The sequence below is a fragment of the Myotis lucifugus genome, unplaced genomic scaffold (assembly GCF_000147115.1).
Source record: "Myotis lucifugus unplaced genomic scaffold, Myoluc2.0 scaffold_104, whole genome shotgun sequence".
Taxonomy (NCBI): domain Eukaryota; kingdom Metazoa; phylum Chordata; class Mammalia; order Chiroptera; family Vespertilionidae; genus Myotis; species Myotis lucifugus.
The window spans coordinates 2776559-2794909 of NW_005871152.1; the positions used below are offsets into that span (position 1 = coordinate 2776559).

Here is an 18351-nt window from a genome sequence, read left to right on the forward strand (position 1 = left end):
GACGATGCTTTATCTACTGAGCCAAACTGGCCGGGGCAGATGAGTTCTCTTTAAGCACTGAGATTATAGGACACAGATAAGAGCGCACAGAAGAATGGGCGCTCCCTTCACCTTTTTGACCCAAAGACCTGCTACTGAATTAGGTCTTCATGTGCCTGAAGGGTATCCCTCATGTATCACTGTCACTCATGTCCAGAAAGGCAGCTCAGTCCTAGGGGTGATAACCTCTAGAATTGTGGCTGAACTGGGAGATTGAACTCCTAATTTTTGCCGGTGGGATTTGAATTTGATGGAGATGATTCACGAGCAAATGAAGAATTAGTGTGGTTTTACAATGTTGTTATGAACTTTATGATGTGAGTTGATTGTTTCATGTAGCCCTATAAAACAAGTCGCAGATGGCCGAGAGTGATTGCATCATGCCCTCTGCGCTGCCGACGGAGATGAAGCCTTCTTTAGTGCTTGAGATATTTCCTGATGCTCCATTCAGGCCAGCCCAGTATTCAGATTTTAATATGTTCCTATAATGGGTGTGGAGGGGGGGAAAAAAAAGAGGAAGAAGGCGGGGAAATCTATTAGCCCAACTAGTTGTACTGCCATTCCTGGTAATGATGAATGATTAATATCAGAGCAGAGCCCCCAAACCTACAGGAACAGGCCTGTTTGGCTTGGGTACCAAATAAATAAGCCAGTTACACATTTCTTGGATGGCTGGCAAAGGTTTTGTCATCATAGCAACTCCCCCATCCAGCTTGCTCAGCTTATATGAGTTATCAGCCTCTGTCCCAACCCCAAGCTCCTGAGGAGGAGGAGCTGGGCCTTGTCTCTTTCTCATTTATAACTAACTCCGAATGAGGGGGAGGGACAGGCAGGGTTGCCTCCTGCACATGCTGCTTGCCTGAGTTACATTCACAAATGCCTTGGAAGCAGCAGGCTGCCTGCATCCTTCTCATCACATTCCTGGGTGTGTCTGGGCTGGTTGGCGCAGTTACCAGAACATACCACATTGGGATTGTGGAAGAATACTGGGACTATGTACCCCAGGGGAAGAACATTATTACTGGGAAAAGTTTCGCAGAAGACAAGTGAGTGAGCATGGGGTCCCCAGAGACTCCCAGGTTTGGCTTCCTTTTCACTGACACGTGGAAGGTTGTACTTCTTGGGTGGTGGTAATGGGGGTGAGTTGATGTCAATCAACAGGAGGGGTTTTGCGTTTGCTTGGAAAGCCCAATCGGGGTGGGTGTGCAGTTTGGAAGAGACATTCTTCACTCCATCTATTTGCTGAAACTTCTATTCAAAGCCTTGTCTGTGAAGAGCCACAGACACAACCAGGTACTTGAATAATGGCTCATTCTATAAATGGACAGTTTTCATGAGACATCTCTAGTAACTCAAGGAAGTTCTAGACTCTGTTAAAAAAAAAAAGAATGGCAATCTTTGGGATGGAAATTTGAGAATTTTCAAGAATTCTTCACTGTTAAAACACACAATGTTTTCTTAGTTTTTATTTTTTGGAATGAAACATCATCATTTTTGGTTTTGCTTTGTAATGTTTAAGAGAGGGACAGTTACAATGGATTTGGCTGGCGGTTAAAGAGCTTCCTTGAGTCCATTAGAAATGGCTTTTTCACTGGTGAGAGACTTGTTCCAGACCCGACTCATTCAATCTGAAGGCAATAGCCTATCTCCAGAGCCAATGGTGTAGCTGGGTGAGATGGTTCTAGAATATTCTATATCCATGATTTTTTATTTTTGCAGAATCTAGCCCTCGTTTCCTGTTTTCCTTGCGGGGTCTAATGTCTTATATCTTTTATTTGTTCCCTGGAGATCCCTCTGAAGTCACCCCTTGGCTCCAAAAGTTGTTCTGCATATTTTCAACTTTGTGCTTCTTAGAACAACTTTTGAGATGTTCTGGTAACCAGTGTTGAATATTTGGATGCTTGTTTCTTTTCTGATAGGCAGAGCCCATTGCAGTCAATATTCAAGTTCCATTTTCTAAAGATGAAATTAGTTGCTAAGATTCAGTAAGAGCACAGGGTCTACCAGCAAGTCTTTCGAGCCAGGTCCCCCTGCCCTGGGCAAAGAACAAAGATCCAGTTGGCTTGGACACACGGCTTCCAGGTTATGCCACAGCGGTGACACAGCCATAGCCATAGGTGTTTTGTTTGTTCGTTTTAAAATTAAAGAAGGCTGCCAAGAAAGTCTTTTCCTTAAGCTTTGTGCCAGGAAATTTAATGTCCAGGGGCTATTTCCAAAGAAAGCTCTTGACTTCTTTGAATCCTACCTGTGCTGGCCTTTGGTGGTGGTAGTCTTCCCTGGATATGGGATTGAAAGGCTACCCTCCCTGATGGTGCCCTTCCCAAAAAATAGGATTCTGCCATCCTCAAAAAACGCTTAATAGAAAATAGTCGTTGTGAGCAACCATTGGACGCAAGACTATGCAAGATGTGTGTGTTGAGTGTAGTGAGTTTATTCCTGAGCGCAGTGTGATACGGGACAACCTTTCCATATGGTTGAGTAAAAAAGAATGCTATCTTTCTCCTAAAATGTCCATGTCAGTATTCTTTGTTCTTTGTTCTTACATAGGAATTCCATTGGAGACTTTCATTTCATTGCTGCTTGTACATATTATTATTCCAATTTTACAAGCCAGGAACTGAGGTTCCACGAAGTACTTGGCAGAGTTTATAGAGTGAAGGTAGCACCAAACAACATTGCTTTAGTTCCAGAGCCCTCCCCACCCTGCTTTAAACCATGAAACTTGTTTCTTGGCAAAGGTGATCCTTTCCTGCTGAATTAAACTCAGCTTTGCGGAAGCCAGGGATTCCAGTAATTAGAAGTTCTAGAAAGTTCTAGAAAGACCGAATTCTTACCAAAGGCAGGTTCAGTCCACTTGTCACTTTTCTCAGAGAGACACTGAAAGTGATCACTCGTGTCAGTGACCAAACTGGTTATCTATTCATTGAGAAGCCCAAAATACTTAAAACCTCAAATATTGGAAAGCTGTTTCCACAAAGCTGGGTGCAGGAAGGAGTTAGGGGCTCTCTTTTCAGCCATAAGATGGTGCTTTGAAGAAAGCACAAAAAAATGTGTAGCCCTGGCTGGGTGGCTCAGTTGGTTGGAGTGTCATCCTGTACACCAAAAGGTTGGGTGTTCTATATGCAGTCAGGGCATATACGGAAGGCAAGTGATCGATGTTTCTCTCTTCTCTCTTCTCTCTTCTCTCTCTCTCTCTCTCTCTCTCTCTCTCTCTCTCTCTCTATCTCTCGGCGAGGATTTAAAAAATGTATGAAAATAGTTTTGGTGAAAAAGAAATGGAAAAAAGAGCCACGACTAAAACACAGTTTGGTATCCGAGTAGAGTGAGATGGTTTAACAAATGTGGTTTCACATGAGAGGACTCCTGCCTTTAGGGACAGCTAGCATATATATGTCATATTGGATCCATGGTCCCCACATGCTTCCTCCTGGTGTGTAAAGAGACAGATTAATGTAGGGTGGCTCCTGACTCTTGAATGGGGAGCCTGGTTGAGTGAGCCATGTATATTGGTTTTTATCAACAGTTATCTCAGGAGGTGGTACCGGTGAGGCAGGTGGCTCAGGGCAAGTCCCCAGGAAGGCTGCTGATCCTTGTTTGAAGACCACAGAACACATGTCTCAGATACTACAGTTCACAGTTGTCACAGCTGTCACATGTGAAGATGCCACGATCGTGGATCATGTATGTGTGCTCTGCGTGGTGCCATTTCCCCAGGAGCAAGGAATCATCTTGGATGATGCGGCCATGCTATTGCTCAGAGTCTCGCAGGATGAGTAGGTGGCATTCCTGAGGACTGTCTTCTCTCTGGATATTCAGAACCAGACAAATGCGTGGTATTTAGAGGTTCCCAGCATTCCACTATGGGTGGAAAGAACCTGAAATAGGAATCAGGAGACCTGACTTCTAGTCCTTGCTCTGCCCCAACTTGCTGTGTAACCTTGAGCAAGCTACATAGTCTCTCTGAACATCCATTTCTTTAATTTGTAAAATGAGGGAGTTGAAATATAATCTCTAAAGTCAATTGGCAAAAGTTAGGAGAAGAGGAAAGCGAGTGCTAAAGTTTCAGTGATGTAAAAAGGCTTGGAAGCCAAAATTAGGCAGCAATAAGAGTCTAATGAATCCTGATTCACAAGAATGAGATAGAAAATGCACTGAAACCATTCTACTGAGACACTAGAGCAGTCAGATGATGCAATTTAACTTTCCAACGTGGTGCCTTTGCTGGATCACAGGGTTCAAAAACATAATTGAGATTATATCCACTAACATTTTTTTCTAGGAAGTATAGGGTATAGGAGTTATATCAGGGGTCCTCAAACTTTTTAAACAGGGGGCCAGTTCACTGTCCCTCAGACCATTGGAGGGCCGGACTATAGTTTAAAAAAAACCATGAACAAATTCCTATGCACACCGCACATATCTTATTTTGAAGTAAAAAAACAAAACGGGAACAAATACAATATTTGTATTTGCATGTGGCCTGTGGGCCGTAGTTTGAGGACCCCTGAGTTATATTCTACCTAGAAATATTTTTCCTCGATGAATATATTCCCCCTCTTCCCTCTTGTGCTTAATGGGGACACAGGGCTCCTTTGATCTGCCTGGGGACAGTGTCAGCATTTGATCCATCGTGCCGGTCCTGCTCGAGCTCGTAAAGCACTTTAAGGCGTGACTGTGCTTCTGTGGCAAAGCCTGGTCTTTCATGGAGCCAGAGTGGGCTCACTTTATTTAAAGCCACAATTCTCACCAAAGCCCTCATTAGGCAACCCACACGTGCAGGCTTCTGCTTCCCAGTGAAACTCAGAGGTTTTTGTGGGCACTAACTCACAGGCAGAACCACACTTGAATGAGTGTGGCTGGCAACTGCTCAAACCCCAAGTTTAGGGAGTTCACCTAATCACAACACTGTGTAAGCCCAGTTGATGGCAAAGGGTTTTGAGCAGGCTCCAGGATGGGTGTGAAGGAGAGACCTGCATGTCTACTGAAAGAGTCAACTGGAGGAAGCAGGTGGGAGAAAAGAAGCTTTAAAATAAAGGGAAGGATTTCATCTTTTTGGGGCTTAGTCTTGGACAGAGAGTGACTTTCAAATCTCAACTTTTATCTTATCAGCAGAAAAACATCTTGTGGGGCCTGATGTCATGTGACTCTCTTGGGGTTGCTGTTATTTCCCTCTATCGGTTAGTGATTGCTTTTGGCTGCCAGTAGTGACAAGAATAGAGTGGCTTAAACAAATTAGGGTTTTGTACACTCTTCTCAAAGATATCCAGATGTGGGCAGTGCAAGGTTGTTGGGACAGCTGGTATGGTAGGATTTCAGGGGCCTTAGCAATTTCTGACTCAACATCCTTAGCATGTGATTTTACTCCTCAAGGAAGTTCATGGTCACAAGGCGGCTGCTGGAACTCCAGCCTTCATGTCTATGTTCCAGGAAGGAAGAGAGGAAGGAAAAAGGTAGAAGGAGCAAATTTCTGCTGCATCAGCCCTATAAAGCGCTCTCATGGATATGCCACCCAATGAATTCTACTTATATCTCATTGGATACTCCTAGCCTCAAAAGGAGCTTGAATATATAATCTTTCATTTATGTGTTTTTTGGCCTGAAAACAGTAGGATTTAATTATTTTACTGAGTGGGGCATGAATTTTGCAAGGCAGCTGGCAGCCCCTGCCACCTTCCTCTTCCTCACTTCTCCCTGTTTCCCATCCTTCACAAAACCCTCTTGATCCCCCTCTTCTCTTTCCCACCCCAAGGCCTGGTTAGTGGGGTTCTAGACAAGTCACCAACAACATTAATAGCTAAGTGTCATCGAGTCCTTACTATGTTTCGGGCATTGTCATAAAGCTTTTCATGCCATGCATGCAGAGACATGACAGATCTTCTGCCCAATCAGGGAGACCAGGAGGCCCAGGGTGGGTTTCCCCAGCCAAGTGTGGCCCAGCAGTGGTCTGACAGAGATGCCAAGGCAGCCTGGCTTGCTGGTGGATGTGGGGCTCTAGCATCAGCTTAGAAACTTAGAATTCTTGTTCCACGTACTAAACAAGTTATTGAATCTCTGCCTCAATTTTCTCATCAGTAAAGTGGGGATAATGATAGTCCTTTCTTGGTGGTGGTTGTGGTGGGGGTGTATGAGTTTTCTGTGGCTGCTGTAACAAATTACCACAAACTGGGTGGCTTAAAACATTAAAAAATGTATTCTCTCCCAGTTGTAGGGGCCAGAAATCTAAAGTGAAGACATTGCCCTAACTCAGTGGTCGGCAAACCGCAGCTCGCGAGGCACATGCAGCTCTTTGGCCCCTTGAGTGTGGCTCTTCCACAAAATACCACGTGCGGGCGCACATGTACAGTGCGATTGAAACTTCGTGGCCCATGCGCAGAAGTCGGTTTTTGGAAAGGAGATAGATGAAACAAGTATACAAGACGAGTGTGGATGGGAGGGTTGGAAGGGGTCGACCTCAGCAAACGTACCTCAATCAGATTGAGGACGTTTTTAGCAAAGGCCAGCTTAGGAGTACCCTAATTAAGTTAATAACAATGTACCTATCTATATAGTTTAAGTTTAAAAAATTTGGCTCTCAAAAGAAATTTCAATCTTTGTACTGTTGATATTTGGCTCTGTTGACTAATGACTTTGCCGACCACTGCCCTAACTGGTTTGGCTCAGTGGATAGAGCGTCGGCCTGCAGACTGAAGGATCCCAGGTTCAATTCTGGTCAAGGGTATGTACCTTGGTTGTGGGCACATACCCAGTAGGGAGTGTGCAGGAGGCAGCTGATCGATGTTTCTCTCTCATCGATGTTTCTAACTCTCTATCCCTCTCCCTTCCTCTCTGTAAAAAATCAATAAAATATATTAAAAAAATAAAGTGAAGGCGTTGACAGAGCCACACTGCCTCTGAAGGCTCTAAAGGAGGATCCATTCATTGCCTTTTCCAGCTTCTGTTGGCTGCTGGCAATCCTTGGCTTGAGGAGGGGGCATCACTCCAATCTCTGCCTCCATTTTCATGTCTCCGGTGTGTGTCGAATCCCCCTGGTATAAGAACACTTTTAATGGCATTTAGGACCCACCTGGATAATCCAGGATCAGCTCCTCATCTTAAAATCCTTAACAAAGGCCCCTTTTCCAAATAAGGAGATTAGGATATTGACTTACTTTGGAAGCCATTATCAACCCATAAGACAGGTATCAGAGGTAAAGCCTGACACAGGGTTAGCACACAAGAAATGTTAGCCGTCACGCTCTCTCTCCTATCTCTAGGACTTCTCCTGCGAGCCGGAGCTCTGTGGGAAAGACACTTCAAATGGTCACATTTTGTTCTTTTCTGATTAGAGCTTTGCCAGAAATAATCATTACTCCCATAATTATCATTGCTTCAACATTCAGACACTGTGCGTGGGGCTCCACGTCTTGTCTCTGTTACTCCCCTTGATGGCTCTACGATGGCCACCGGTTGACAGCCAAGGAAACTGGGGTTCAGATCTCCCCAAGATCTCCCAACATCAAGTGGGGAAGTTGGGATTCAAGCTCATTCCCTTTTCCCTTGACTGTGTGAATTTGTTTTCAACTTGCCTTATGTGTGTTCTGAGGGGCTTCTGTGGAAATGAAGTGGGAGAAGGAGGAACTCAAGACTCAGGTGGTGCTGGGGAACCAGGGTGAGAGAACGTGAATGGGAGCACATCGCTCAGGTGGGATGGCTTTGAAATCATTAACCCAATTAGGGAGCATGTGGCTGCACCTGAGTTGCAGTGTATAATCACCATCTCCACCCTTGTCTTTGCCAAGTGTCATTTGTATCCATCTAGTCCTGTTTCTCCTCGGTGAACAATGTCCCTTCTCAAGCTCAGACAACAATTGCTTATCCATATTGTGACTATAATAATTTCCTATGGTTTCCCTGACCATACCTCTGCTGATGTTACTTCAAAGCTCATCTTTACCCTGTCCTCATACTCTCACACACACACTCAGACATTCAGCTCTATATGATATCTTTGCCACTTGGTATGGAAAGCTGGGTGTTGCTATTTATTCTCCAATGCATATGTTTTGTCTTCCCAACCAGATGGTATGTCTCTTGAGTGCAGGGACTGAGATTCACACATCTTGGCCCTAGTTTCTAGATTTAATGTCCCATATACAGGAGAGGTTCTGCAATTGCTCAGTGATTGAATGGATGCGGAAGAATCCTGCTGAAAGATCCAGGCTGTGGGGGACAGTGGTTCTGGCAAGGTGCATGCCCGCTGTGAGCTATGAAATCCTGGGAATCTAACCTGGAGCCCGCCTCTGCACTGGTTCAATGATTCCCAGAGGCAGGCTCATTCCCGCAGTGGTTAATCTCTCCGGCTTTGGCAGGATTGCCCCTGGCCTTAGCAATGTGAGCATTTTGCATCTCGTTCTGTCCTTAAAGCGGTTGCTGATGGGAGACTTCCCAGCCCAACTGGATTCCTTCACAGCAGGACAGAGATACCTGCTCCGTTTGAGTCAAAATGTTAGGATGTATGTTGGGGGTGAGCCTGAGGGGTAGTGATCGCTCGGTCCATCACAGTGGGACCGTCCTGCAGCTGCACTATAAACAAAAGACAGCCCGCCATTGAAGCATCTAATGCATGCACTCCAGCTACACCCCGGGCTGCTTCCTGAGGATGCCTTCCGTGAAATCACCCCTTGCTTTGTTTGGGGGCAAGACTTGCATTTTTAGAACTCATATGAGCTGGTGTCGCTGTCCAACTGTTACAAGGGTATGCTATGTTCTAGGGGTGGTTGGCTGCATAGACATTCTCTGACTTCCATTCCTTTCCTGCCTTTTCCACTTCCAATAGTTCCTGTGGGTTCAAATAGTTACTATGGGTCAGGTGGTTTCTATGGGTTTTGTGCTAAATGCTATAGAAATGTGATTTCCCAACTTGCATTCACATCAGAATTGTATTAGTCAGAATAAGTCAGCTGCTGCTGTAGCTACACATAATCTCCAAGTCTCGGGCTCACACCACAGAGGTGTATTTCTCACACACTGGGGTTCACCGAGGACCATACGACTGCAGGACACCCGGGTGAACTAGCGAGCCAGGCTGCTTCGATCTGGAGGCCTCATTGTCGCTGCTGAAGGCTTCCCCTGCAGCAGAGGAAGTGAGGGGTCTTGTAATTAAAGGCTCTGGCCCAGAAGTGGCACATGTCACTTCCTCTCATAGCTCACTTGCCAAAATCTCATGGCCCCACCAAACTGCAAAAGTTCTCTGTTCTCCCCTTCTGCTGGGAAGAAAGAAGACTCCGAATGGGCAAGCACTGGAAGGCTCTGCCGTGAGAATCGGTTAGTGAGCTCAGGAAGCATAGAGGCCACGGCCCTGACACAGAAAGTCCGATTCAATTGCCCTGAAATGGGGCCTGGGGACCTAATTTTTGGCAAATGTCCCAAATAATTCGGATACAGTTAGTACCTAGGAGGTGGACATTTGGGAGCCACTGTTTGAGTAAACCTAATCCCTTCTCCAGATGACTGTTTAGGTGATAAGATTGACACATGTCCAGGAAGATGCAAAACAAGTCAATAAATAACTCAGTGCTAAAATATGCAGCATATGCAATAAGTGCTATCAGAAGGCAACCAACAGTTCCCCTCCCTCTCGTCTGGCTGGCTCTGCCAGACAATTCATGATAAGGAACTTCTGCTCAGCATGCATATGCATGTGTGTTTACTGGTATGAGTGTGCGTGTGTGTGTGTGTGTGTGTGTGTGTGTGTGTGTGTGTGTGTGTTGGGAGCCCAGAATAGAGAAGCAAGGGGATCAGATGTTCAACAGTATTTTTGATCCCCATTTGGGAATCCCCATTTGGGAATGCAAAAATACTGTTTTCTATCCACACCTGAATGAATCCTCAGATGTGAAACCCAAGGATACAAAGGATCAACTTTATTTCTTGAAAACAACCTGCGTGAAAATGGATCCACACAGTTCAAACCTATGTTGCTCAAAGATCAGCTGTATATCCGATGATGCCTGGGTCCAGAGTAGAGTTTGTGGCCACAAGAAAATATCCAGTGAACATCTTTCCGGAAATCCACCAAGTAACCTTAAGAGCTTTGGTTTGCTGGGCTTGCCTTTCAAAGACTGTTTTCTTTCTCCCAGGGACTTGCTAACAAGGAGGGTTTACTTCGCGTTTATAAACTGACGCTTATTGCACAACAAAGTTAAAAAGAAAAGCATTTAAATAGACTATGGCATGGTTTTAAAGTTAAAAATTGATTTTTCACAACCATATCACTTCCTCACTCTAACCAGCTGAGGCATGCAGCCTGCCCCAGACCACCTAATATGATCATAGAACAAGGTCAAACCTGTCAGCAAAAAGGCCCCTTTAAGCACGAGAAAGGCCTTGGTCTCCGAGATGGGAGAACTTCCAGGGGTCCTCAGCTGAGCCAGATTAAGAGGTAGAACATCTGGGCCTCAGCTCTGAAGGGCACTCGAACATCCCTAGGGCACTGCAGGCATTGCTGGGGGGACAAAATTCACTGGAAATGACATTGAAGTTAGAGAAAATGACAACTTCCAGAACTTCTCTAGGATGAGTATTATATGTGGTTGGAAAGAATCACCTGCTTGAGTTGGGTTTGGGATTTGGAAGTAGGAGACCCCAAGATATGTGTCCAAGTAATAACAGATGGTCACTAAAGTCCCTTCCGACGGCTTTCACATTAGTGAACTGTAGGGTAGGCTCCTTCTCTTCTGGTGACCAAGGGGCAGGTGAGCACTGCCACCCCCAGGCCCCCTTCTCCTCTCCACAGCACTCAGTCTTTCCTCCAGGTAAGAGGATTTTTTGCAAATATCAGGTGGAGCCACATATTCATTATCTGCCCAGAGCACCAGATTAGTAGCCTGCCCTGCCATCTCCATGTGTCAGCCCTGCCCAGTTCCATCAATTCAGTTGACCAGGCCTGGATCACAAGGCCTCCCTCCACCAATATCTGAGGGGACTTGGTGTCTGATCGGTTAGGCTGAGTCACTGGCTCCATTACTGGAGCTGGGGGTGGAGCCCTCTCCAAAGTACTTAGCATGAGAATGGGGAAGGTGTGCTATCAGATCAAAGAGTGGAGTGTGGGCACTGACTTGGCAGAGCGCCACAGTGTCTACTACATCAGCCCTTTCCATATCATTGCTTGGGCAACTCCTCTTTGATCTTCGAGGCCATATTTAGGCATTACTTCCTCTAGAAAACCTTCCCCGATCTGTCTTCCACTCCAGATTAGATGCCCCATCTGTGTTCTCATGGCTCTCCCTTCTAGAATGAGAGCTCCTTCCAGGCTTTGCCTTTTTGTTCCGTAGCCCAGGTCTGACATAAAGTGTGTTGAGTGACCGAGAGGGAATGCATGTGCACAGGGTGTGTGTGAGAGGGGGGCCTGCCTCTCACCCTCCGAGGGCACAGCTACACTCGGATGGCTGCACCCGAAGGGGTGGAGCTTTACTTTAAGCAGAAGCCGTGTGGCTGGGGTGGAGCCCTGTGCTAAGCACACAGACTGAGAGTGGGGAGGGGAGGGCCACCTTCCCAGGAGCTGGTGTGGCCACCTCTGAGGCGGTGTCGGCAGTGCTGCTATTGTCTCCAGCTCCCAGACCCTGGGACTGAGTGTCCCCTCCCCCCTGGGGCCCCAGGAGGGCATTTGCTCACATCACATCTTACAATCCTATTTTTACACATCTGCTCCTTTCTTTCTATTGCAACGACACCCCACCCCATCTCCACTGGTCTCCTGACAGCTTCCCTGCCCCCTCATTCATGCTCCCGCCCTTTGCCCGACTCTTCTAAAACTTGCACACCACTGTCGTAAGGATGGTCCTGAAAGACTGACGATCACGTCACCACTTTAGGAAAAACCTCTGTGAGTCCTCAGTGCTTCCAAGACAAATCCTAAATTTTTCAACCTGGTCAGTCTTCTTCCAGATGTTACATGCACCCATATTTCTCATGATTCCTCCCCTTCCGGACTCACAACCTCCAGCCTAGAATCTCCTCTTCCCCAAAACGATGGGGACTGCTTCTTTCTCATGGTTTTTGCTCTGTCCCTGACCAGTGTCCTCACTTTTCCCTTTTGTCATCTAATCCTCCTCCTCCTCAACTCCTGCATTTTTCATGAGGTGTTTACGGACCTCTTCAACCTTTTCCTTCTCTGAACTAATTATTCCTAGAAAATGTGAGCTGTATCTGATGCTTCAACCACTCGGTTGGCACTTGATCAATACTGCTCTGTGCAGTTCCTTAATTTTTCCATTATTAGGCCATAAGCTCTTTTGTATCCCCCCACAGCACCCAGCAAAGTGCTGGGAATGCAGCAAGTGCATATTAAGTGTTTGTCAAACAACAAAGCAAAGGGGGGGGTGTTGAATGAAAGGGAGCAAAGGGGCAGCGTGACTTTAGAGTGTTTGTGTTTTGTTTTAATTTGTGCCTTTTGGCTTGTCACTTAACTCTCAGCCTCCGTTTCATCCTCAATAAATCAGGGATAATCTTGCCAGCTCTCCAGTGGTGATAGGGTTATGGTGAACACCAAAGGAGAATTTATAAGTGTATGTACTTCATGACCTGTGAAGGCATGTTATTAAGATTTTTCTTTCAGTTTCCACATTTAAATATTTTTCTTCTTATTTTTTAGACTTGCAACCTTATTTCTCGAAAGTGGGCCCAACAGGATAGGTGGTCTTTACAAAAAGGCTGTTTACAGACACTACACAGATGAGACGTACTCCACGGAGATCCCCAAACCGCCCTGGCTTGGATTCCTGGGCCCCATCCTGAGGGCTGAAGTGGGAGACGTGATTGTCATCCATTTAAAGAACTTTGCTTCCCGACCTTACTCTTTGCATCCACATGGTGTTTTCTACAACAAAGACTCGGAAGGTAAATGTCAAACCTGTAGTATTGGCATCCTGTCTCTACTTCATAAATAAGGCAACTGCCCATTACAGGGAAAGGGATTCTAAGAGTCCAATGATTGCACTGGTTCATTTGTCTTCTCCCTGTCTCCTTCTCTCCCATCTCCATCTCTTTCCCCTTCTCTTTCTCTTCTTCTTTTTCCTCTCCCTTATTTCCACCCTCCCTTCTTTCTCACTCTTGTTTGTGTTGATTCCAAGCTGGGTGCTGGGCTCCCTTGGCACAAGCGCCCCCACACCCCCAGCAGCACACTAACTTTCGTCCTTGTCAATCACTCGTGACTGGGTAGCACAATGGATAAGGAGGGCATGCACCAACAGCTTCCAGGGGCCTGTCAGCAGTAACAGCCTTGGCTGTTGGCAGTGTGCCTCCTGCATGCCCCAGACGGAGCCTGCAACCTGGTCATGTGCCCAGACCAAGAATCGAACTGTGACCTCCTGGTTCACAAGTTGATGCTCAACCACTGAGACATGCTGGCAGGGTCATCACTTTATTTTTTAATGTTAAGCCAACCTTGCACTCATAGAATAAATTTGGTCATGTTATATAATTTTCTTTATATGTTGCTGAAGTCAGTGTGCTAATATTTTGTTAAGAATATTTGTTTATACATTCATGAGGAATATCGGTCAGTGTTTTCTTTGCTTGTGATATCTTTATCTGGTTTGGTATGAAGGTAATGTTTGTCTCACAAAATGAATTTGAGATTATTCCATCCTTTATTTTTCTGAAAGATTTTGTCAAGTATTGACATCATATTTTCTTTAAGTACTAGAATTTATAAGTGAAACTATCAGAGCCTGGGTTCTTTGGGGGAAGATTTTAATTGCTAATTGCATTTATTTACATGCCATAGGTCTTTTCCAAATTTTTATTATTCTTGAGATATTTTTGATATTTTGTGTCTGTCTAAGAATCCATTAATTTCAGAAGCTGTGTAATATTTTGACATAAATTATTTATAATATTCCCTTATGATCCTTTTAATTTCTGTCTGATCAGAGTAGTGTCCCATCTTTCACTTGGTTTTGGTCGTTTGTGCCCTTTTTCTTTCTTGGTTAGTCTCAGTAAAGTTTCCTCAATTTTGTTGAGCTTTTCAAAGAACCAACATCTGTTTTCACTTTCTCCTTCATTGCTTTCTGCTTCAATCTTTATCATTTTTTTTTCTGTTGTTTTAGGGATAGTTTCACTTTTGTTCTCTAGTTTCTTAAGGTGGAAGCTCATGTTATTGATTTGAGACTGTTATTCTCTTTTGACATAAGTGTTTAAAGCTCTAAATTTCCTTTTAAGTACTACTTCAGCTCTATGCCACACATTTTGGTATGTCTTATCTCTGTTTTTTATTTAGTTCAAAAAATTTTATAATTTATCTTGTGATTTCTTCTGAGAACTATAGGTTACTTAGAAGTGCATTGTTTTATTTCCAAATACTTGTGGAATTTGAAAGATTTATTTCTGTTAATGATATCAAATTTAAGTTTATTGTGATTGGAGAGCATACTTTGCATCCTATGAGTTCTTTTAAAATTATCAAGATTTACTAGTATTTTATGTGTATGTAGCCTATTGACCATCCTGAAGAATGTTCCATATGCTCTTGTAAACAAGGTGCATTCTGCAGTCATTGGATAGAATGTTATATATGTGTCAGGTCTAGTTGGTTGATGGTATTGTTGAAGTCTTCTACATTCTTGCTGATCTTCTACCTGGTTTTGTCAGTTATTAACAGGAGGGTATTGAAATCTCTAACAATTTTTGTTGAGCTGTGTATTTCTCCTTCAATTATATCAGTTTTGATTTATGTGTTCTGAGACTCTTTTGTTAGATGTGGATACATTTATAATTGTTATATCTTCCTGATACATTAACTCTTATCATTATGAAATACCTATCTTTGTTCTAGCAATATTTCTTGTCTTAAAACATAGCTTGTCTATATTGACAGCACTTCAGCTCTCCTATTGTTACCATCTGCATTCTTTTACTTTCAACCTATTTCTGTCATTGAATCTAGGGAATAGACTGCATATAGCTGGATATCATTTTTTTGGTCCAGCTTGAAAATCTCTTCATACTAATATGGATGCTTAGAATATTCATATTTAATGTAATTATTGATTGGTTTCATTTACATTTGTCATTTTGCTAATTATTTTTTATATGCCTCTGCCTCTTGGTTCCTCTGGTCCTCCTTTATTGCCCTTTCTGGTGCTAAATATTTTAAGTGTATTCTTTATATTCCTCTATTGATTTTTTAACTACATATTGAGTTATTTTCTTATTGGTTGGCCTAGAGATTATAATATGCAACCTTAACTGATCACAATATACTCCGTATTTTTACTGACCTAGTTCTGTCAAGATACAGAAGCTTTGCTCCAACAGTGCTTTATTCTCTTCCCCTCTTTTGTGCTACTATTGTCGTGTTGTCATTATATTTATAATAATAAAAGCATAATATGCTAATTAGACCAGATATTCTTCAGGACATCCTTCTGGATGACCTCCGGACAAATCCAGGGCTGCAAGGGAAGCCCGGGTCCCGGGTGCTGGAGGGAAGCCCTGGTCCCGGGTGCCAGAGGGAAGCTGGTGCCGGCAGCCAGGGGGAAGGAAGGCCTACTCTTGCACGAATTTCGTGCATTGGGCCTCTAGTCTCTCTATAAATACAACAATGTGATGCTACAATCAGTACTTTATATTATCTTATGAGTGGGAAAGAGTTAACAGAAGAAAGGAAAATATATTTATAGAACTTTTCATATTGATTCACATATTTTCCACTTTTGGTGCTTTTCATTTCTTCCTGTAGATTCAAGTTACTCCCTAGTGGTATTTCCTTTTAGTCTAAAGGACTTCCTTTAGTATTCCTTGTAAGACAGGCCAGCTAGCAACAAACTCACTCAACCTTTATTTATCTAGAGCATCTCTATTTTGCCTTGTTTTAGGGGGCAAGTTTTGCTGGATAAATATTTTTCAATGGCACCGCCCCCCCCCCCCCAGCACTTTGAGTATATAATCCCAGTTTTTGTCTTCTCAACTTCAATATTCAGAAGGGAAGTCAACTGTTAATCATGTTAATGCTCCCCTGTGTGTGATGACTCATTTTTCTTTCTGTTTTCATATTATCTCTTTGCCTTTCAAAAAAGTTTGACAAAAATGTTTCTATGTATGGATTCCTTGTATTTATTCTATTTTTGATTCATTAGGCTTTTTTTGATGTGCAGATTAATGTTTTTCACCAAATTTGTAACATTTTCAGCCATTATTTCTTCCAACATTTTTTTCTGCCCCCTTTTCTTTCTCATTTCCTTTGGCAGACTACTATTACACATATGTTAATGCTCTTGATGGTCTGTTTATTTTCTTCAATCTTTTCTCCCCCTCTTTTCAGATAGGATAATTCTGTTAATCTATCTTCAAGTTCACTTATTCTTTCTTTTGCCATCTTGAATTGTTGTCAAGCCCCATCTAGTAAATATTTTATTTCCTTTATGTATTTTTTGAATGCCAAATTCTAACTTGATTATTTTTTATAATCTAGCTCCTTATTAGATTGTATATTTGTTGAATCATTTTCTCTGATTCCTTTAATTATTTGAATATAGTATATTTTTAGTTGTTTGAAAATATTTATAATAGCTGCTGAAAGTCTTTATCTGCTAGATTCTATATCCAGAGAAACTTAGAGAGAGTTTCTATTGGCTGCTTGTTTTCTCCTGAATATGGTCACATTTTCTTGTTTCTTTGCTTGTCTCATTTTGTTGCTATTGTTGAAAACTGGACAATTTTGAGAATGTATTGTAGCAACTCTGGATTTTGATCCCTTCCTCAGACAAGGTTGTTTTTATTGTTTGTTTTTTTGTTTAATAACCTGCCTGGGATAAAACTGTTAAATCTGTCTTTTCTATAGTGTGTGATTACTAAGGTTTCTGCTCTTTTCTTTTCTTTTTCTTGTTTTTATTTTTAAGCCTGGCTACTGAGAATCTCCTCTATATCTGCCTAACTTAGAGGACAGCAAAGTATTGGACAGAGGTTGTGTTTAAGCATCAGTAAATCTTCTGCTCTCTGCCATTTGATCTGTAGGTAGATAGGAAACACATTCAAAGTTTAGGTGGGTTTTTATCTGCCTTGGCTTTTACTTTTTGCTGGGCCTGTTGCCTCTTCTCTTTGAATGCACACAGCATTAGAGCCAGCCATGAGTATGTAAATAACCAATGTTCCAAGCATAAACATTGTTGTATGCCTTTATTTAATTTCCAGAGCACAAACATGGTTATGTTTATCAATTTCATCCAACTTTGTAGTTCCTTTCAGGGGAGAGAATTTGAAGACCTCCTCACTCTCTTTTAATCAGTTTTTGTCTTGGCTATAGTTGCAAGCTTGCCAGTCTTAGAATCTCTCCTCAATTCAATTTAGCATTTACTGTGAACTAGACACAATACTGGATACCAGGGCTGCAAAAACCAGTATCTACATAGTTGTTACCTCCAAGATACTCATCTGAGGAAAGGTAATGAAACTTAGAGTTAGGTGGGTGGGAATAACATTAATTTAGCAGTTATTGTAAGCCAATGCCTATACTAAGGCTCTTACAATCATCTCATTTAATACTAGAATTAACCAGTTCTTTCTTGATCTCCATGTGAAATATAATTATTAGGACTATTTTAAAAAAAACACTTATTGGTTTTTTAAAATATAGAAAAGAGTACAGAGAGGTATAAAAAGTAAAAGCCCCTCTTACTTGTCTCTCACCTGAAAGACAATTACCTTTAATAATTTTTTTGTAAATTTCTTCTAGAAAAAATTTAAATATGTGTTATTGTGTATGCATATAAATGCTTATTCATTTATAAAAAAGAGAAGATATTATAATGCACTTTTTTCATTTTTTACTTCATCTTGGAGATTTTCTCATATTATTACATATAAAGAGACCTCCTTTTAACAGTTATACAATATTCCATTGTATGAATATACCACTTTGGTATTGATGATTATTTAGGTTGCTTTTAGTTTTGGTTTGATACCAACAATTCTACAATGAATATTCCAGTTCGTATGTTTTTAAAAACATTTTCAACTATGCTTCTAGGGTAAATTTTTAAAAGTGAAATTGCTGTTATATTCATACATTTCTAACAAGTTGTCCTCTAAAAAATTGTATGCTTTACTCTTCTACCATTTGCTTATGAGCTAGCTTGTTTCTCTCACAACCCCAACATCCTCAACATTCTCAAATCTGATGGGTAAAAATTTATATAATTTCTAAAAGTTCACACATCCTAGACTACATACAAATACATGAATGTTTTTTAAAATACTCTAATATTGTTAATGTTGCCATTGTTCAAAATCTTGGTCAAACTCTTTCTTGGGAGTGACTTTGTAATAAATTAATAA

At 42.4% G+C, this 18351-nt stretch overlaps 1 protein-coding gene across 1 annotated transcript in view; it reads left to right on the top strand.

The window, feature by feature from the left end:
• Positions 1–915: 915 nt before the first annotated feature.
• HEPHL1 (hephaestin like 1) overlaps positions 916–18351 on the top strand; it is a 60237-nt gene continuing 42801 nt past the window's right edge. The window contains exons 1-2 of the mRNA XM_006092770.3: positions 916–1085; positions 12671–12915. Coding sequence (XP_006092832.1) covers positions 916–1085; positions 12671–12915 — 415 coding nt within the window. The remainder of the gene's footprint in view (positions 1086–12670; positions 12916–18351) is intronic.